A 22,562-nucleotide genomic window follows, 5' to 3' on the forward strand; every position below is an offset into this window, starting at 1 on the left:
CAAGGGGGGGACAATGTCCGTACAGTAATTCACCTTATCCATATCCTTCACCAATGCAAAATACCAGGTTTCTTGTTCTCCCTAGACATTTATATAGCCTTTGAATTGCTCTCCTGGGACTACCTCCAATTTGCTCTGACGCGCTGGGGCTTTGGGACTCACTTTCTTTCCTGGATCAAAGCTCTATATTCATCACCGTTGGCCTCACTGAAATATGCCAATTTTCTCTCCGACCCATTCCCCATCTTTCTTGGCACCTGACAGGGTTGTCTATTGTCTCCAGCACTCTTTATTTTGGCGCTGAAACCGTTAGCGGCAGCGATTAGGGCCAATATGGATATATCTTGGGTGGCCTATGCTGGGACCCAATATAAAACACATTTTTTGGCACATGACGCCCTCCTGATCCTGACTAATCAACTCATATCTCTTCCTAACCTGTAGCTCACACTAGCAAAGTTTCTGCCTTTTTGGGTCTTCGCCTCAACCCTTCCAAAACTTTAGCACTGAACGTCACCCTCCCTTCAGACGTTGTTACATGCCTCCAGGAGCATGTTCCCTGTCGTTGGACGTCTCAGTCAATTGATTACTTGGGCATTAAATTGACTTCCTCATACTACACACTTATGCATTCTTAGCAATACCTATCTCTTTCTTGGATAGGGAGGATACAGTATCTGCAGTGAAAATGACGATCTTACCTAAGGCCCTTTACTATTTCTGCACATTACCATTTCTGAATCATTGAGACCCAAAAACATCCTAGAGTTCCTAGATCAACTCTTTACATTCATAGACTACAAGGGGGCTTGGGAGTCCCTAATATTTCTAGGTATTATGTGGCGGCACAGCTCTCCTCTGTAGCTATGCTTCATGCGGTCTTGGATGTCCCTGTGTGGGTCTTGCTTGAACTTCCCAACTGTGACCCCTCCTCACTGCATGCTTTGCTTTGGTTCCCTCAGAAACTACGCCCCTCTTCTTTGAGCCCCTTGAGGTTACATAGCCTTCAGATCTGGGACTCAGTCCGCTATTCAGGCAACCTGATGTCCCTCTTTCTGCCGTTACTTCCTATCACCCACCCACAACCCTCTTTTCCCCCTAGAGTCTGGAGGAGTCACAGACGTTCTCTTGGTGGTTTTCTCAAGGTTTTATGTGGGTTCACAATTTGCTTTCTTCCTACTCCTTCCCATCTTGGGAAGCCATCAGGGAGACACATGATCCCCCAGCCAGAGAGCACTTCCGGTATCTTCAGCTAAAACATTGGATTGTTGCCCTGCGCCACACGTCTACCCACCCATATAGGAAGACCTTTTTTGAACATGCATGTCAGCATGTCCCTGAGGCTCCTGGTTCTCATCTACATATCCCTAAATGGACACACATCCCTCTACTACATGTCCCAATGGGAACAGACCTCCAGTCCCCCTTAGACTTGAAGGACTGGAGAAAGGCTTGGAAAACAGTTGCCAAATGCTCTTTCAATACAAACGCACTTGAAGCAGCATACAAGGTTCTACTCAGATGGTATTGGGTCCCTGCCTAGATTTCTCATGCCTACCCTGGAAGTAGTAACAGATGCTTCCGTAATTGTGGACAGCGAGGGGAGATGTTCTATATATCTGCTGGTCCTGCCCCAGGCTAGTAGGGCTTTGGTCCAGAGTCTTTGGCCTGCTCCAGACCCTGTTCTAGTTGCAGGGCCTCTTACATTACCCTCTTATATTTCTCACAGAAGAAATGGGACACATATCTTTTTATTTCAGCTAAATGGACTATAGTGCAAGCCTGGAAGACCCAGCGTGTGGCCTTTCAGGGGGTTAAAACATGACTGACCACAATGATGCTTCATGAACAAATGCCCAGTATCTTGACTGACTCCCACACTAAACTTCTTAAGGTCTGGGAACATTGGATCTCATATGAGTTCCCATCACTCAACTCATCATGCCTAGGCCTTGTCTGACTGCCCCCTCCGAGGCCTCCACATCCGAGTTCCCCCCCCACCTTCTTCCTCCTTTCCTTCCCACACTTCTTTCTCTTCTCTCTTTTTCTCCATCTAGCTCTTTCCTACCCATATTCACGCAGTCACCGTCTTACAGGGTTGGCTGCAGGTGAAGAGCCTCCCCTTTAGTGTCTGTGAGTGAATTTTGGATTTTCTCCATATTCATTAGTATCATTCCAATGTCTCAGATTCCTTCTATTACACTGTTCAACAAATTTTTATTTTTTGCCAGTTTTGGAAACAAAAGGATCCATTTGTTAATGAATTTCACATTCTGAGTTCAAATATAACAATGAAATTTGTCAATTGGCTCTAGTTTTTCTGTAAACGGAACGTTTTCTACTATAGGCGTAATGACTACATAATGCACAATAATTATATAGATAGATGTCTTTCCACAAATATAAAGCAAGTGATATTGACTACATAACGAAGCCTAAATGGCATAATATATTGCATAGGATTACCAAGAAAAATTATAGCCATAAGCTAAGTTGAATCATTTTAATACTTAGGATTCTCACTAGTTTTGTCTTCAGTTTGTGTCGGTTTTGCTTCTCTTGGCTTTTCTCTTGTATTCGAGGAAAGGGCTATCTCTTACAACTGCACGTGACTACACGCTTCAGGTTCTTCCTCACTTGACTCAACCACAAAGGATTCTGGTGCTTTAGGAATTGGTAGCCCCTCTGCATGAGGAACTGGACGTATTGCCGATGGAATATTTGGATAGTGCACAGATAACTTTTTCTTCTTATTTAGCCCTTTTACAATTGGAGGCACCATACAAAAGTAACAATTACTAACATGATCTGTTGGCTCTCTCCAAATCATTGGCACAGCGAAAGGCATAGATGCCTTTTTTCCATTCAACCATTGCTCCAGTGCCGTCCCACAAGAATTGCAGCATATATGTGGTGCCCAGCTCTTGTCCTGGTCTCCTATCCTGCAGCCAAAATACAAGTTGAAGGCTTTCTTAATCATTCCTGTTATCCTCCTTTTTTGTGAGATAAAAGTTATTTCACCGCAGATATAGCAAAAATTATCTGCTTTATTCACACAAGTTCGAGGCATTACTGAGTAGCCTATATAAGCATAAAAGGAAATGTAAAGACGCTGTCGAACTACAATCAGCTACAGATACTGCAGCTTTTATGCAGTGAAGTGATGCAATTAAAGGCAAATATTGCATCATCTCAGTATACATGCAATTTTCTATTGGTCACCAGTATCAATTGCGCAATATGCAGCTGAAGTTGCATCATAAGTTTGAATGGCTTACGTCATTAGATGGGTGAATATATCATGGAAACTAGAGCCAGTCAACATTTTTTAGGGTCATTTTCGTTTTCAGCACCCCAAAATTATGTAAGATTAGCTAATTTTATGCCCAAAACTTTTTACCTGTTGAACAGTGTTATTGATATTTTTTATATATTTGACTGAACTATTATTGCTCAGTCTATACTGGTTGTTTATTACTCAGCCGCTGTGCGGGCGATTCGCATGCTTGACTTAGACCTTTTTTATTCCTATTGTTAAGCCCAATAAACATATTGAAACAGAATGAAGTGGAGATGGGAGATATGGGTCATTGCAGAGGTGAGCAAAACAACCTTTCTAGTGCAGAAAACTGCTATTAAATTGAATGCCATTTTTTTTTCATTGTGATAAGGTCAGGAAAGGTTATAACTCTTCCCAGTTTTTTTCTTTTTTTTCTGTACTGTATGAGGTTTTTTCATTTTACTATTAGTAGTGTTGGATTCTACTTCATGATGCGATTTGCGATTGAAAATTTCCTGTGGATGTCTGTATGTCTATGTCTATCCAAGAGAAAAGACTGAATGAAACCGCCTAAAAAGGAAAAAAGGCAGCTATATTGTTCCATACAAATATCCCCAAGGACATGACTTGTGAATATTGCATCACATGACCAAGTAGAAATGTGAAACAAAAGAAATCCGTGTTCTAGACTAATATTTGTCCTTTACGATAAGATAAAAGCTGTGAGGTTTATATAGCAAAGCACATGAGCTCAACGTCTTAGAGGTGGTTGAAGCATGAAATGATCAAGAGGCATAAATTTGGTGCCGTCCTGAAAAGTAAGTACACAAAATTAGTTTTTACACTATTTATTGTTTGAGACATATACAGTGTATATATATATATATTACAGAATATATATATATATATATATATATATATATATATATACATACATACATATCTGTATATACTGTATATAAAAAAAATTCCACAAATCCAAGCAGGGTAAACCTCTAGATCGCTAGATGGATAACCTTGGGTGCTTCTGCAACTCAACCGACCTCCACAGTCCAAAAAGTATAGTACACTTGTTTAAGTACTTGCCATGCTTTATTGTTATAACAAGTAATGTTTACATTTCTTGTGATAGCAATTAAAGTGATTTAAAGAAATTGAAGGAACAGTGTAAAAATAAAAAAATAAATTTATAAAATAAAATTTATAAAAAACATTTTTAAAGCGCCCTTGTTGCCCCAGTGGTGAACATATACATAGGTCGCGTTCACATATGTAAATGGTATTGGCACGAACATTATAGTGACAGTAATAATTCTAGCACTAGACCTTCTCTATAACTCTAAACTGGTAGCCGTAAAAAATTTTAAAGCCTTGCTTATGGAGATTTTTAAGTAGCCTAATTTGGAACCATTCCACGAGCGTGCACAATTTTAAAGCATGCCATATTAGGTATCTATTTACTTGGCTTAACATCCCTTTTAATATTTTACCAAAAAAATTGGGTTATACATAGTGTTTTTTTCCAAATAAATTGCGTTTGAAAAATCATGGCGCAAATACCATGTGACATATAAAATTGCAACAACAACCATATTATTCTCTAGGGCCTCTGCTAAAAAAATATTTAATGTTTGGGGGTTCTAAGTAATTTTCTAGCAAAAAAAATGCTGATTTTTATTTGTAAATAAAAAGTGTCAGAATAGGCCGGATCTCTACTGTGCAAAGGGCAATTGAAAGCTGATTGGTCACTATATGGAAATTTCTTGCTAGTGCTTTTCATACATAATCTGCATAATGGGTACAACTAGAAATAAAATATAGATGACGTTACAGAGATGGGAATTCTAGGAAAGTAAGTCTGTTTCATAAGAAAGGGTCATAGGTTTCTTATAATATAGATATGCTCAATGGCCAATTTAGATACAAAGAACACAAATATAGATATCTTTGTAAAAAGTATTCGCCACCTGGAGGTTTTCATATTTTCTTGTCATAGGACATTCACGGAGGATTTTCTTTTTTTACAGTACAAATAAAAAAACAAAATATATTTTTGCTTAGGTATACAACCCCTTTAATATTTCACATCTAAATCATCACTGGAGTGACTGTAGTATAGAAACGTACATCTGGAAGGTCCTGGTGAGTCAGTATTGTGGCATAAGCTACACCAGACACACTCCAAGCAAGTCAAATGAAAAGCACAAAATGGAGAATGGATACAAGAACATTTCCAGGTCGCTAAATATCCCTTGGAGTAGAGGTAAATTAGCCATCCAATAATGGAAAGTGTATAGGGAGCTGTATGAATAGGCTGTCTACCAAAGGTAATTGACTGCTTAAGAAGAAGACTAGTGAGGGAGATGACCAAGAGACCCATGGCCACTATGGGCCTCAGTGGCTCAGACTGGAGAGATTGTACATGCAACAAAAGTTGCCCGGGTGCTTCACCAGTCTTAGATATATAGAAGAATTTCAAAAAGAAAGAAATGCTCAACTAAAACCAGCATGATAACTCACATGTAGTTTGCCAGAAGGCCCCTGGGAGGCTCTGAAAAGCAAGTCAACTGAAATCAGTTCTATGGTATGATAAGGCTCCGTTCGCACCTATGCAGTTTGCTATATGTCCGTTTTGCGCTGCTTTTCGCAGTTCATTTCGCGTTTTCCTACACGCGTTTTTACCACGTTTTGTTCAGCTCTTTTTTTTTTTAAAGTGGAATTTTTTTTTTGTGGCCGGGCAGAATAAAAATGCAAAACTTGGCAATAAAGCACTACCATGCATTTCAGCAGCTTCTCTATTAAACTCTTTGCAGCAAAAACGAATAGGGAATAGAAAGAATGCACCAAATTACAGGGAAATCCTGGAAGAAACCCTAATGTAGTCTACATGAAATCTGAATCTCAGGAGGATATGTATCTTCCAGTGAGAGAATGCAGGGAATTTATCAAAATTGGAGCCAACAGAATCTAGAGCAGCTGAACATGGCAACCAATCAGCTTCTATCTTCAGCTTGGTCCGTTAAAAGATATGCAAACCCAACATTTCACATTCCTGATATGTACCTGCTGCACCATGTACTTGTATAAAAAAAAGTGTTCTGTTCTCTTTGTATTGCTTCCTTTATGTGAAATCCCTGGTGCTCCTGCCAGTTCTTCTGCTTGCTTTTTAAAAACTGACCACACTAGGCATGAGAATACAGTGTGGTCAGTTCTATAGCTGTGTTGAGAACTCAGTGTGCTCTCCTCCAATGGTCAGACTTGTCCTATCATGCTCTCCCCCCACCCCCCACACACACAGTCATTCACTGGGCTGTTCAGTGTAATTCTGTTTCTCCTCCCCCATCTCCTTATGCAGAGGAGAACAGAGGGTATGTGATCACTTATAAAAAGGAGGAAAAAGTATTTATAATGTATTTTTAAAAACTATACACAAAAGTTTTGCCTTTCATTTCTATTTTAAGCTGTATATGTTGATTTACAAGGTGAGGGTTTGAGGGTTCATATTTACTTTAAACTTTGAAAATTAAAGTTAAGAAGCTGATTGATTACCATGCATAGCTCCTCCAGATTCTGGCTGCTCCAATTTTGATAAATTCCTCTCAATGACCCTAAGCAAAAAGCCAAAACTACAAAAGAGTGACTTAAAAACAACAATGTCCTCCTGGAATGGCCAAGTCAGTGTCCACATCTCGATCCACAATAAAATGTGGGGCTTGACTTGAAATACGCTGTTCATTTGTGTTCTCCACATAACCTGACAAAACATGAGCATGTATGCAAAGGGAATAGAAAAAGATTGCAGTTTTTCAGATGTGCAAAGCTAAACAGAAACCTGTCCACATATGTTCAGAGTTCCAATTGCTAATAAATACTAAAGCCGGTCATACACGAGTCGAATTCCGAAATTATTTTCTTTCGAAAATCTTTTCTAAGAATTTTAGTTCGAATTTCGCACCATTAGTGGGTCACAGAAACGGCCGATATTCGTGTGACCATTGAATTTGAGTGATCGGGCATGTTGGAAAAACAAATGAATTTCAAATCAATGATGGGAGTATCGTGTGAGAAATATAAATTAAAAAGTAATGAGCATGAGCTGTGACTTGGAAAGAAAAGAACATTCTTGGCCACGAAAATTATTTTCTATAGCAGCACGAGGTGAAATTGAAGGCTTGGTTGAATTTGGAAATCAATGGTGGTACCATCGGATTACAAAATGCTCAAAATTTCTGATTTTCTAAAGAAAATTTGTTCGGAATTTGACCTGTGTATGACCTGAATAAGTCATGGGGAGTGTATACAGTGTTTACTGCATGCCACCAGCTATATTTTGTATTTTCATTACTAGTATATTTTTGTTGATTAGTGTAAAAAGAAAAACCAAGATGGAATCCATCATGACTCAATGTTCTATGACAATAAAGCATGAAAACTTACAAGGGGCAAATTTTTTTTTATGGGAACTGTATTGCATGCTTTGCTGTAAACAGTGCCTGGTTGGCTATGCCATAACACACAACTTTTTGTGTCCCTCAAAGAGTCAACCGACATGTATGTAAGTGCAAACTTCACGCAAACCATAGAAAATGCCTTCAAGAGAATACTTGAAAATTACTTGAACAGCTGGAACAGCAATAATACAAAAGCTGCAAAAAAGATTCAGAACACATTGAGCGAAGAGAACTTCAACTTCGTCATCCTCTACCTGATGGTGATGATCGGCATGTTCTCCTTCATCATTGTGGCCATCTTGGTGAGCACAACCAGGTCAAAGAGGCAGAAAGAGACAGATGAGCTTGATCCCTACAGCAGATATATTGCCAATGACTTCAATGACAAGACTGTTGGAGTGACACTGGAAAACCCTGCTGCCAGGTCTTACTCAGCTCCGCTCTCTCCATAGGCAATGGCTAGACAGATCAGAAGAATCCAAAGAATTCTGGCAACAAATAGATGTGGATAGATGTCAACCAGAGCTTGATACATCTAAACCCCAACTGGAAGACATTTTATTTGATAAAGCACTGTGTATAATAAATAATTGCTATGTTCTTATTTTCATACAGCCCTGTTTTCGTCTTTTTTTAAATTTTTGCTGCTTAACTCCTGCAGCCATTTTCACCCACTCTTTTGTCTATGTAGCTTTGCTTAAGGGATTTTGAAATAACACCAATAAGTCAAAGTTTATATTTAATTTTAGGGATTGGGTTTAATTCTGTTTTAGTTGCGATTTAACCACTTAACCTCTGGAAGGTTTTACCCCCTTCATGACCCAGGCATTTTTTTGCTATTCAGCACTGTACTACTTCAAAGTGGATTTTTAATGCATCAGAACACGAACCAAAAACTCTATTTAATTCATTTTTAACATACAAAGCAACCCCCCCCCCCCCTGAATACATCCATGTCTCCATGCTTTATTTTGTTGAGAAATTACTTTGAAAAACAACCCCTAGCATTTTTGGCCATGACCATCTTGATTATGGGCAGATGATTAATGTGGCATTTATTTCCTGGAATCCATCTGCCCTTTGCTCAGGCATGCAGGCAGGGGAGTTTGCTTAGCTGAGAAAACCCTTTCTCCTCCCCTCCCCTCCTGAAGACTCCTGGGATGTATGACATCATTTGCTTAGGCAAGAAACCGGGTTGTAACTGAAGAAGTGTTAAAAAAAAATAGTTAAAACAAGTAAATACTATATACTTTCCTATCTATGTACTAATGCTAGCAGCAGGACGATTTAAAATAATCAATGTTGACTGGGAGAGTGAAGTTCCACTTTAACTAGCAATTGCTTGGTCATGCAACACTGTACACAAATGAAATTTTCACACAAATAAAGCTTTTTTTGGTAGTATGTGATCCCCAAAGTTTTTTCTTTATTATATAACTGAAAAATACCTAACATTTTGAAAGAACATATGATATATTCTACTTTTTGATACAAAACATAGCCAATCAAATTTCTTTAGAAATTTAGGCCAAATATGTATCCTGCTACAAGTCTTTTGTAAAAACCAAACTACATTTTTGGGAGCACTAGTTTAGTTCCTATAGTGATCAAGATACTGATCCCTACAAACACTATACTAGTAATGGCGGTATTCAGAGACCTATAGTGTGACTGTGATAGTGTGGCGGACAATCTTTCGCTAAATGACACTGGCTGGCAGGGACAATAACTGACACTGATGTCGCTAGTGACACTAATGCAGTGATCAGTGATGTAGCGCACAGACCGGATTGGTTGGGGAATTTAATGCCAAGTCCTGACTCCTAAAGTGTACAAGCTACCAGGCTCAACGTATTTCCATCTAGGGGTATCAAATCTCATTCAACCCTCAGACAGTGACCAGGCAGGAGTTCTTTTCTTGATGTTTTATTTATTTGGTAGAACTGGGATAAAGATTGGAAAGAGCTTTGGGATGCCTGGAACTAAAGAACTTGCTGAGGACACCATCTTAAAACAAAGGAACAACACAAGGCAGGGGTTTCCTCCACAAAAGGGTAACAACAGCTTTCAACACAAGGGGGCTTCCTCTACGGTGCAGCCCAGGCAGCTAGGTCTATCCAGAAGGCGTGCACAAGTAACAGTCACTCACTCAGGATTCTCTGTGGCCTGCTCACTGTGGTTCGTATCACAAGGTATCCCAGAATGATCCTCTATGGATTTTGCTTTTACATTCCTGCGGGTTCAAAAGGATGACTCTTCTGCTCCTTGGTGAGGTAGAGACATCTGGGGCTTCTTTAGGCCTCTTCTGAGCCTAGGAAGGTTTGACAGCATTTCCAGGCTGGGTCAACCTCCCAAGGTGAAGGACGCTGATACTCTCTGCTCTCACCCTTATATACCCCTCTCAGCTAGTGGCCGCTAGTGGCCACTCTTCTCGGCCAGGGATTGGCTGAGTCTGTGTACAGGACCAGTTCAGACTCTACCCTCTCCTTCACTATGTTTCCAGAAGATTCTGGAAAGACCGAGGAAGACGGGCAAGCCTGTAGCTGCAGAACTTAGATCAGGCAAAACACAATTATGTCTCCACTTCTAACAGCAGAGCCAAAAATCGTATGTACTCTCCAGCACCTCAGGATATGCACAGCCAAAAGGGAAGCCAAGGGTACCAGGACAGCGACAACCAAAGGAAATGCTTCAGGGGTGCAGCCCTCCTCAGACGGGGAAATCAGCCACAACAGCAAGGCTCCTACTTTCCATTCATCATACATCAGCATCAGAGGTTGGTCATCAGCTCTGAGGAAAGGGATTCGTCCCCGAAACGCGTCAGCCATTTGACCGCACTGACAGTGAGAACACCTTGCCTGCTGTTGTGGCCATTGTCATTTTTCTATGCTTTTTAGATACATGCTTCGTCTGTGAGTATGTTTTTATTATTTTTTCACTCCTACAATAAACCTTGGATAATGCACTAGGTGTGTGCGCCACCTGTTTTCTCTCTATCCAGCAGACCCAAAAAGCTAAATTTGCTTCAATTCTAGTGCCTAATATTGATAATACTGCACACTGTATAATGAATGACACTGGATGGGTGACAGGAGTGATCAGGAGGGCAATCAAGGGGTTAACTGTGTGCCTAACAAGTGCATGTGTGTTGCTTTTACTAACAGATCATCTGGCTGGGCCTCTCCTTGCTTTCAGTTCTGAACAGTAACTGATAACAGGGAGAAATCCAGCCAGATCTGTGTGTTGTGGCTGGCCACCACCGATCACCAGATATACAGCCAAGATGATTGGCTGTAACCTGCTGACAAACTCGTGCTGTGTCCAATCATAGCAGGTCAGCAGGGGGTCTAAACCAGGGAAAAAAAAGTCACTAGCATACCAAGGAACCCTCAAAAAGGGTCCAAAGCTTTATTTAGTGGTCACATAATATCAACAGTGGCAACGTTTTGGAGCCACGCAGGGCCCCTTCATCAAGCAAGTGACAAAGTGCAGTGTAAACCAAGACATATTTAACAGACAATACGCCAATCAGTGAAGACAATCAGGGTAAAACCTGCGAGGGGACAAATGTCATTGGAGGATGGCCACACGCCTCCATATTGCTTAGTAATCAAATAAACACTTATGGAGACCATACGGCACGCTGTTTCCTCCATACAGTAAAAATTAATATCTTCATTAATTTTAACGGCAGGAGGTGACCCTTGTAATGTATATTATTACTATGACATAATTATGGTTCTGATCTCTATTGCTGACAGTTATTTAAAACTGGTATATTTGGCTTATGACGTCATTAGGACCCAGAAGGTGGGGTTTTTTACCCTGATTGTGTTGACGGATTGGTGTATTGTCTGTTAAATGTGTCTTGGTTTACACTACACTTTGTCACTTGCCTGACGAAGGGGCCCTGCCTGGCTCCGAAACATTGCCACTGTTGATATTATGTGACTACTAAAGAACGCTTCGGACCCTTTTTGAGGATTCCTTGGTGTGCTGATGACATTTATTTCTCTTTCTGGATTGTTTGTGGTTCCCAGCCCGTGGTCACTACAGCAGCCAAACACCATTTAAAGCCATTCAAATGTAAGTGCAGCGCTAGAGCATAAGTGACAAATGCAATCATAAAGTGCTTATGTGAATAGAAGTGTTTATACAATATTCCAGTGAAATAAATCAAATGTCTCAGATCACATAGAATCATAAAAAAACGCTAAAATTCTGAATATAAATAGTGGATAGTCCGTGACACTGCAGGTCACAGAAGTGCCAAGTGATATAGGTGTACTTATTTAGCCGGAATAGCGATTATACATAGTCCGTGGCACTACAGGTCACAGCAATGCCCGGTGTTCGTAGAACTACAAGGTGCAACAATACTATCTGGGATGCAATATTCCACTGAAATAAATCAAATAAAACATCTCAGATCCTATAGAATCATAAAATCATAAAAAACGCTAAAATTCTGAATATAAATAGTGGATAGTCCGTGACACTGCAGGTCACAGAAGTGCCAAGTGATATAGGTGTACTTATTCAGCAAGAATGGTGATTATACATAGTCCGTGGCACTACAGGTCACAGCAATGCCCGGTGTTCATAGAACTACAAGGTGCAACAATACTATCTGGGATGCAATATTCCAGTGAAATAAATCAAATAAAAAGTCTCAGATCACGTAGAATCATACAAAACTTTAAAATTCTAAATATAAATAGTGGATAGTCCATGGCACTGCAGGTCACAGAAGTGCCAAGTGATATAGGTGTACTTATTTAGCAAGAATGGCGATTATACATAGTCTGTGGCACTACAGGTCACAGCAATGCCCGGTGTTCGTGGAACTACAAGGTGCAGCAATACCAACTGGGATGCTCAAGAGTGATCATGATCCAACATAGGAATCCACCACCTCATATGGATGTCACCAGAACACTACTTGTATAATCGCGTTTGTGCTGATCCTTATGGGGGGTCTCAGGAAGCCATAAATAGGGACCGGACTTCTCCAGGGTCAGGACTATGCAAAACCAGCAAAAGGATCCTCCTAGAGGGAGAAGCTCACCACAGGAGCCAAAGGTATGGTAATATAGTGTAGTATTTATTGTAAATAGTTAAAAGCAATCCACGTGGATACAGCAAAGAGTTAAATGCATAAAAGTATACCAAAATGGCCGCCGCTCCGAGCTCCAGCCGTGGCAGCGTGACGTCAGCACATAAGGCTCCACCATTTAAAGTCACTTGCAGGAATGTGTCCATTGGGAAAACTACATTTTGATCTAAATCAGGTAATATACTGCAACGTACGGGTACGTCATGGTGGCTAGGGATGCTGCCCTCCAGCAGGTTGGTAAGAGGCAGGGGCGGACTGACAACTCATGGGGCCCCCGGGCAATAGGGGATCATGGGGCCCCTGTGTCCTTGCCCAAACTCAAAAAAGCCTATGAAAAAGGTACCAGGGGCATCTCATGGGGCCCCCTACTGACCCTGGGCCCTCGGGCAGTGCCCGAGTTTCCAAATGGTCAGTCCGCCCCTGGTAAGAGGTTAAACTATTTACAACAATATATGGCCTTGCCTGTACCAATATGTGATTTCAAGAAAACTATTTCATACTGGGTATATATTTTTCCTCCTACCTTTCAAGTTTTATGACAAAAGTATAATTATCAGGCATGGGAAAACTAGGAGTTTCTTAAAAGTGGAAAAAAATATCAGTCCATCTAATTTATAATCACTACATGGATTATTACTAATGTCCTTAAGCATTTTTATCCCTCTGAATGTATAACAGTCTATTGCACTTGTCTCTGGCACCTAAAGTGAAGATGCCAAAGTACCCTTCCTTCCCAAACTGCGATGGATTGACCTTGCTTGTATGCTTGTTACACTCACTGTGGAACCTAAGGGGTTAATTCTCTGCATTGTGTAAAAAGGCTGCTTGATCCTGTCTTCTCTGCTCCTCCCCTTTTTCTGCTGCTCCAATCCATCTGCTGATAGAACAGAGCCTCGGGGGGAAAGCTGCACATATTCAGTTTAGTGTGTATTACTGGAGAGTTTTTTTTTTCTTGGGAGGGCACATGTGATTAATACAGGGCAAATCAGCACTGTCCAGAGAGAGGGTCAGGGGTCCTGCAGTCCCATAGGACAATCAGGGGAGAATGAAAACTCCTCTTACAAGTTTTAACCAGTGCTCAGTCAGACACTGATAGAAGTCACAAGACTGCCATATACTGCTGATAAGAAAAGGTATTTAGCAGTTTATATTTATTAAAACAATTGCATTTCCATGTTGTGTGTACTGTGGGAGACCAGATAGAGTGAATGCAGGGCCCTGGGTTTAGTAACACTTTAAGGCTAGGTTCACACCTATACAGTTTGTGTTTTATCCGTTTCTGTAGTGCCTTTTGCGTTTTATGCACACACTTTTTTTATGCGTTTTTTTTTTTGACCAATAAAAAAAACATTGCCAAAAACATCTCCATTGAAATCTTTTGAACCAAAATACACCATTTTGTGAGTTAAAAAGTCCCTGACCCCTTCCAAAAATCACACTGATTGAATACACTGAGATATGAGCTTCACCCATAGGAAATCATGTTAAATGGACTGTAGCACTTTTCTGCATAACGCCAAATGCCTCGCAAAATGCTTGGTGTGAACCTAGCCTAAAGCAGAGCCAGACTTTTGTTAACATTATTTATTTATTTATTTATTACAGGTACTTATATGGCGCTGTCAATTTACACAGCACTTTACATATATATTGTACATTCACATCAGTCCCTAACCCTCAAGGGGAGTACAATCTAAGGTCCCTAACTTACATTCGTACATACACATACTAGGGACAATTTAGACAGGAGCCAATTAACCTACCAGCATGTCTTTGGAGTGTGGGAGGAAACCAGAGTACCCGCAGGAAACCCACGCAGGCACAGGGAGAACATGCAAACTCCAGGCAGGTGGTGCCATGGCTGGGATTCAAACCAAGGACCCTAGTACTGCCAGGAGGTTCGTATTTGTGAAACAAAGCGGGTTATAACTCATCAAAATGGCAAATTTTATTCTGTTATTTATGTTTAATAAAAGGTACAAAGAATTTTATTTGATTCAGAACTACAAAAAGGAACAATGGCTAATATAAAAAGTTTACGCATAAACAGTACAAACAAATTCAGCAAAAGTAACTAAGAAAAAAAAATGATAAAATGGTAATTAAACAATAATGGATAGTTAATCTAAGACGGAATACGGGAGTAAAATGTGTAGTTTACAAGCTAAGTTCACCTTTTTGGGAAAAAAAAATAGATGCACATATTTCTGCAGAAAAGTGCATTTATTATTTTTTCCCAAAGGGACCTGGAAAGTATTGCAGTGCATTCTAAAAAACGATTGCTTACCCTTTTTTCATGTTCCAGTGTGTTTTGTAGCCCATTCAAATGAATGGGCTGCACAATCAGGCCACACAGGAACACAAAGGAAACGTGTATGCTCCAGTGTGAACCAGTCCTAAGGGAGCACTTGACAACTGCTGTGAATTCCAGGAACAGTGATGTCATCCATAGGCTCACTGAACAATATGGTAGTGTGACAAGAGCACCCCTACCTGAAAAAAAGAAGGTTACTAAAAGATCCACGCGGAGTAATATGGATTCAAAAATTACAGGCAATACTTTATTTGATCACATAGATCATAAGGAGGTTAAACATGAGCACGGTGAACATGTCAAGCAAATAAAATCATTTTAAAAACACTTAGCGTCTTCATATCAGGGTCATTAGGCAAGTAGAGTACCATATAAGGCAATATACGGTAATGGTGAGGTTTTGATCCTAGGTTTCCATGAATTTCCAGCTTGTATTAGAGTGAACCATAGATTCAGCAAATATGTTCCCAATATAAGTCAGGATGTGTAGAGTAGCCTCCTGATGTATGGAAGCTGGAACACAAAAATACACAAAAAATGTATGAAAAATTGTATGAAAATATAGGAGCTGAATCACCTCCAGGCCTCACCAAGCCTCCCTCTACAGTAATTAGTGGACACCTTCCTTACCTTCTTAGTTGTGAAACTGTCATACCCGCTTCTCAAATGTAGGGACTTCCTGGATAGCCACCCCAAGTGAAACACAGTCCACAGTACCAAATGATTCTGGGGATATATATAGAAATTAGTGTATAGAGCACAGGCATCAAGTGAAAACTATCCAAACCGCTTCAATTTTCTCAGATTGAGTAATTTTTGGAAACCCTTTAGTGGGTATACAGACTCAGGTATTTACGGCCTGCTATATACACAATATATGTGTTTGGAATCTACGTACTGTGACTACCTGGCTCCCCACCCCCATATGCACCTTTGAATAAGCATCAAGGACCTGATCCTATTTCAAGTCGACGGGAGTCCTCTTGATCTCTATTGATAGTAATATACCCATACTTTGTTTTTTGCTTTCAGGGTTTCACTTGATGCCTGTGCTCTATACACTAATTTCTATATATATCCCCAGAATCATTTGGTACTGTGGACTGTGTTTCACTTGGGGTGGCTATCCAGGAAGTCCCTACATTTGAGAAGCGGGTATGACAGTTTCACAACTAAGAAGGTAATGAAGGTGTCTACTAATTACTGTAGAGGGAGGCTTGGTGAGGCCTGGAGGTGATTCAGCTCCTATATTTTCATACAATTTTTCATACATTTTTTGTGTATTTTTGTGTTCCAGCTTCCATACATCAGGAGGCTACTCTACACATCCTGACTTATATTGGGAACATATTTGCTGAATCTATGGTTCACTCTAATACAAGCTGGAAATTCATGGAAACCTAGGATCAAAACCTCACCATTACCGTACATTGCCTTATATGGTACTCTACTTGCCTAATGACCCTGATATGAAGACGCTAAGTGTTTTTAAAATGATTTTATTTGCTTGACATGTTCACCGTGCTCATGTTTAACCTCCTTATGATCTATGTGATCAAATAAAGTATTGCCTGTAATTTTTGAATCCATATTACTCCGCGTGGATCTTTTAGTAACCTTCTTTTTTTCAGGTAGGGGTGCTCTTGTCACACTACCATATTGTTCAGTATGCATTCTCTGGGTTTATGGATCCACACTTATATACTAAGTGAGTCGGAGATATGATTATGACACCAGCTATTCGTGTCATTCTAGGTGGCCTGTTTCTGCTCTATTTTTGTGTCATCCATAGGCTCCCATGGCCCAGCCATTGTTGGTACTCCCTCCTTTCCCATGCAGCAGCCACTCACTGATAAAGGGGAGCCAGAGCTGTGGGCTCAGGTAACTGGGCTGGAGCAGATTAAAAATAGGTAAGTACACACATCTTTTTAACACAGGTTAGGCAGGATCGGTAGGAAGAGGTGGGAGGGAACATTTTTTAAGAATAGTTATAGTTAGAATTTTCTTCCACTCCACGAGTCTATTTATAAACCATTTACATACTTATTTGTTCAGTGAACCTGCATGTACTTCATTCTGTGCCAATTGGGCAAAAACAAATGTTTAGCAATTTTCTCTTCAGACTAAACATTCTTTTATTATTATGGACAGTAGTAAAGTACCACATTATGGCCACTAGATGGAGCTGAGGAGCATAGGAAATGCATATGTCCTTGTAACAAGAGATACAAAGTAATAATTCTAGAGAAAGCTAGAGGGAAATAGGAAGATAACTGTAAACCAATGGCTACGTGCAGATTTACTGGACAAATAGCTATGCAAATTTTTAGTGTCAGCATTACTTTTGAGTTTGGAGGCTCTTGTGAAATGAACGGTATATTGAATATGATTGAATTACTTAGCCAAACACACATAAATCGATGACCTTTACTTTTTATCTTGTTTCTTTGTTCATATCTGACGTGGTTTATATGGCTGATTTGCATTTGGAAGTCTTTTCTTTTTACCTTTTTATTTTTTGTAACTGAAAATGGTATCTTATCTGCTACCAACAAAGCAAACACAAAAGGCCGGCTCAGCACTAAACCTAATGCATGTGGGTAACCTTGAACTAATTAAGTTCTTTGAAGCAAAATGATAATAACATATTCAAAGGAGCAAGACTGATGTAAAAAAATGCAAAATAGAAGAAGACGTAGGGGAAAACCATAAAGGAACAAGCAGACTTATATAAAATGTACACTATATTGCCAAAAGTATTGGGCCAGCCCTCCAAATCACTGGATTCAGGTATTGCAATCTCCTCCATGGCCCCAGGTGTATAAAATCAAGCACCTAGGCATGGAGACTGCTTCTACAAACATTTGTGAAAGAATGGGTCGCTCTCAGGAGCTCAGTGGCGCGGTACCATAATAGGTTGCCATCTGTGCAATAAGTCCATCCATGAAATTTCCTGGCTACTAAATATTCCACAGTCAACTGTTGGTCGTATTATAACAAAGTGGAAGCAACTGGGAACAACAGCAACTCAGTCATGAAGTGGTAGGCCATGTAAAATGACAGAGAGGGGTCAGCGCTTGCTAAGTACACAGAAGTCGCCAACTGTCTCCAGAGTCAATAGCTAAAGACCTCCAAACTTCATGTGACCTTCAGAATAGCACAACAGCAGTGCATAGAGAGTTTCATGGAATGGGTTTCCATGGCCGAGCAGCTGCATCCAAGCCTTACATCACCAAGTGCAATGTACTGTGTGCAGTACTACGTAAATAAAAATGTCCAAAAATTTTTTTAAAAAGTGTTTTTTTAATAAAATTTTGCAAATAAATAATATTTCATCATCAATCTTGGCCAAAATTTATTCCGTTATTTTTTTATTAAAAAAAAAAATCCAAATTAGTTTATAACCAAACATTCTCATTTTTAAACATTTTCTTTTACATTTTTATTTTATTTTTTATTTTTTTTTATTTTTTTTACATACGGTGACCCTAGCAGTACAGTGTCACCATGGTGACACTGTACTACTTGTGGGGGGTGATGATTTTTTTTTTTTTTACACTGATTGCTTTTTGCACCCATATAGGATGTAAAAGCAATCATTTCTCTTTCGCTCTGTCTGCATTCTTGCAGTCATTGAGAAGTACTGAGTGAGCTGTGATTGGTCACAGCTTGTCACATGGTACAAGGCTGTTGTGAATAGCCTTGTACCATGTGACCTCTGTGATCATTCACAGATTTCACACGTAGTAAGCAATGATGTCACAAGTGACATCTTGCTTACTACTTTGCATGTGATCACTGATTCGCCAATCAGTGATCACATGATCGGGACCTCGTACAGAGGTCCCGTCCGACGATCAGTGTTTCACTGTGTCCGGAGGACACAGCGGGCACCGGATCGCGGTGCTGCGCGCTCCCAGGGAGCGCGCACAGCTAGAAAAGGCGGGTGCCATTTATGAACGGCAACCCGCCCCCGGACTGCCACCTCCCTGCCGTTTATAAACAGCAGGCGGACAGCAAGTGGTTAAGGACCTAATAATAAATGCAGAGCTGCATTAAAGTATAACTAAAGGCAAAACTTTTAAAAAATTTTGGATAGAGTTGAGATGGATTTATTGTGGTCTGTGCCCCCATTGGGAGATTCACCTTCTCCATTTGTCCAATTTACAATTATCATTGAAAGTGACAAGTAAAAGAAAATCCTAAATTTTGGACTGTTCCCAGAAAAGTAATAGAGGGGAAATTCTCCAATGGGGACAGTAGTTCTGGTGACCTGGGGATCCCCGAAGATTACCCTTAAATTGCAGGGATTTCCTCTCATGTCTTGTTAGGCTGTGGGACAGGAAGTGAAGGGAAATTTCCGCAATGGGACACAGATGATGGAAAAAATTCTGACAGGGGTTATAGCCCTCCCTGGCTCTATCCAAAATGAAAAAGTTCTGCCTATAGTTCTAGTTTAACTGAAGAGCTAACTGAATAGCTAATAGTTTTTATAGCTGCCTGGAGTTCATAGTTGGGCTACGTTCACACTAGCGTTGTGTGCAGGCGGCAGAGAGGCGTTTGGGAAGCGTTTTTACCGCTTCCCAAACGCCTCTGACAATTCTGCACATTGCAGCACATGGTGCTGTTCTAACGGGAGCGTTAGCGTGTTGGCAAAACGGACGCCTCTGGTCGAGTCAGGAGGCATTAAAGCCTCCTATTCTAGTCTATGCTGCCACTCCGCAAACGCCCAGCCGGCATTGGCGGTGCAGTTGCAACGCAGTTGCGAGGCGTTTGCGGAGCGGTAACACCATTCAAACTTCATTATAGGCGTTTGTCGGGCGTTTTTAACGCTCGGCACACACCTAGCAACCGCCGCTATACAGCGCATGCGGCGTTTGCCAAGCGTTAAAAAACACTCCGCAGACGCCGGACCAATGCTTGCCAAACGCTATAGGGGAGTTTGGCAAGCGTTGGTAAAACAGTCAAGTGGAGGTACTGCAAGCAAAATGAAGAAGTCAGAACAATGAAAACTTACAATAAAAAGCATAGTGTCACAGCCTGAGATGATGAGGGTGGCCTCTTGCATAATTCCAAGCAACCCTGGATATTGAAATAGGGCCTGCAGGGGTGAAATAAAGGCATATATTCCAAGTTGTAGACACTGTGAGCAGGAACTTGGGAGTGCTAGAATCTGATAGCCACAGGTACAGCAGGTGATGTACTGTGCAAACACTAAGTCCAGCTGATGGTAGAGTTGGGTCCCACAGGACACGGGACATAAGCAGAATCAGAGTCAGGAACAGGCAGAAGTCTGCAGTAAGGTAAAGAGTCACTAGGCAGAAGCATGGTCATTAGTTGAGGCCAGGGTCAGTAGCAGAGGCAGACGGCAAACGTGAGTAGGCAAGGTTATAGAGGAAGCCAGGTCAGTAACAGGATTAAGGATGCACATCAAGACTGGATCACAGAAACAAGGCTGAAGACCATACAGGAAAGAACTAGTCCAGGAGTTTAGGTTTAAACAGGCCACTTGGCTGCAGCAGGTGTGCATGCATGTCCGCACGTGTGCATGCTCATATGTGTGAGCAACGATGAATGTGCAGTCTGCCCTCTATGCTCATAGAAATGAGCACAGCAAACAGCCAGTCTTAGCCTGATGGCAGGCACCGTTTTCCCTAACTCTTTGGCTTACTTTGGCTTAAGCCTAGTACACACGATCAAAAAAATCTAATGAAAAATACCATTTTCAAAGCATTGGTATGATAATCTGATAGTACACAGCTTTTGTCCGATATTATTCGAAGTGACAAGCACGAATATTATTCTTGTACGATACCAGATCAAAAGATTTTCATTTAATTAGTACAGTTTTCGTCCAAAAATACAATACATCACATTTGAATTTCTATTCGGTCATATGAGATTTTGTTACTTTAGTAACCTCTTCATTTTCTATATGTAGACTAGCACGCAAAAAAACAAACAAAAAAAAAAACAAAAACGGACGATCATCCGTTCAATATTCTCATCGTGTGTGTGGGATTTTTGACTATCTCCCCCTCAGAGACAAAACTAAACACTTGAAAGATGTTTAAACCCGTCTGCATTTCTTACAGGTAGACAAAAGGGCTTCCCAGATTACCAGGTAAAGAGAGTATGTTGGGATGCTTTAAATACAGCAATGTTTAATGAAAAACTTTAAGTGTAACTCCACTTATGTTGAGAAAAATAATCCCCTTTGGCGAATGTTGCACTGCAAAGGTTTTGTTGGAGATTCCTACCTTTTTCTGTTCTGAAGAAATTGCCGTTTGTTTCACCATGTGTTCTACTTAGGAAAGCTGTAGTCTCTGAACCCCTTTAGTAGACACACCTTAGGGAGCATCACTGCCTCGCCCCTCCACTTCGTCTAATTGGAGAATGCTTTGCAATAATTGAGAAAATGCAAAACATTCTCTGAATTGCGCCCGTGCCAAGCAGCTGATCTCCTGAGTTTATAATGCAGCAGGGCAGTCGCCCAGCACAGGTCCCAGAAGATAATGGAGATCACTGGAGTAGCAGTGTCAACCTCAATGATTTCACAGCTTCTAAGGATCCCACAGGTATGGTAAATATGTAGATACATTGCTCCAAGCAGGACCATTTGAACTATGTAGAACATACCGATGGCTGGAATTATTCTTTTAGTGGACTTATATTCAACTGTTGCTAGGATGGAAGTAAATATTATAAAGAATGAGAATGAATGGCACCAAATCACACCAACGCATGTAATGAGTGTTATATTAATGTATGTGTAACTGCACAGCCATAGTGCGAATGAGTCCTTAGTGTTGTCATTGAAAAAGAAGTAGCCTCAGTCAGTGAATACACTGCATCCAGGATGCCCCAGTGGCAAGGAAATGACATTGGGAGCTTTTTTGGGTGTACGGCCCTATTCACACATAGCCTACATGGACGGAGGAATCCTCTTCACTGATCTATTGTATTCTGACAGCAGGAAGCATACATGGATCAAGTTACAGCCGGTAACAGCCTACTGAACCGGCCAAATTTCAATCCATGTATGGCCAGCTTAAGTAGTGAGCGCTACTACAGTAGCAGTGAACTTCCAGTTCCAATGCAGTGGACAAAGTGTCCTTTGATTGGACAAAATGGAGAGGCAGGGTGGTGATGTCATAATCTCCACCTCTTCCAATCAGAGATATGAAATAAAAAGCACACCTACAATTCAGCTTTTAATAACGAGGCTAGTAAAGGGCTATTTTTGGCATAAAAACAGTTCTAGGATAGTTGAAGTGAGCTTCTGTAACTCTCAGGAGCCTTGAAAAGTTAATTGTACCTTTAAAAGCCAAAACAAATTTTGCTAATTAGCTAATAAGTAAATCTATCCTTTGCATAGATTGCTGAAATCTATTAGTCATG

The 22,562-nt window shown here is 40.6% G+C and overlaps 1 protein-coding gene and 1 long non-coding RNA gene across 3 annotated transcripts in view; one reads left to right on the forward strand and one right to left on the reverse strand.

Moving 5' to 3' along the window:
* The window catches only part of LOC149461700 (potassium voltage-gated channel subfamily E member 2-like), a 169,437-nt gene extending 161,092 nt beyond the window's left edge, over positions 1-8,345 (forward strand). The window contains exons 1-2 of one of the 2 annotated variants that reach the window (XM_089677945.1): positions 4,017-4,098; positions 7,819-8,345. In XM_089677945.1, the coding sequence (XP_089534071.1) occupies positions 4,062-4,098; positions 7,819-8,183 (402 nt within the window). In that variant the 5' untranslated portion in view covers positions 4,017-4,061 and the 3' untranslated portion in view covers positions 8,184-8,345. Of the gene's footprint in view, positions 1-4,016; positions 4,099-7,818 lie in introns of those variants that run through there. The other variant, XM_089677946.1, reaches the window with a different exon arrangement.
* A 7,041-nt stretch (positions 8,346-15,386) lies between these two features.
* LOC149461702 (uncharacterized) lies at positions 15,387-15,892 on the reverse strand. The gene is made up of 2 exons (XR_016312811.1): positions 15,792-15,892; positions 15,387-15,674 (listed from the first exon to the last, which is right to left on the reverse strand). It is a non-coding gene; the product is annotated as an uncharacterized LOC149461702 (long non-coding RNA).
* Between the last annotated feature and the right edge of the window lie 6,670 nt (positions 15,893-22,562).

This window comes from Staurois parvus, unplaced genomic scaffold (assembly GCF_062004578.1).
Source record: "Staurois parvus isolate SC_StPar_1 unplaced genomic scaffold, SC_StPar_1.0 ptg000195l, whole genome shotgun sequence".
NCBI lineage: Eukaryota > Metazoa > Chordata > Amphibia > Anura > Ranidae > Staurois > Staurois parvus.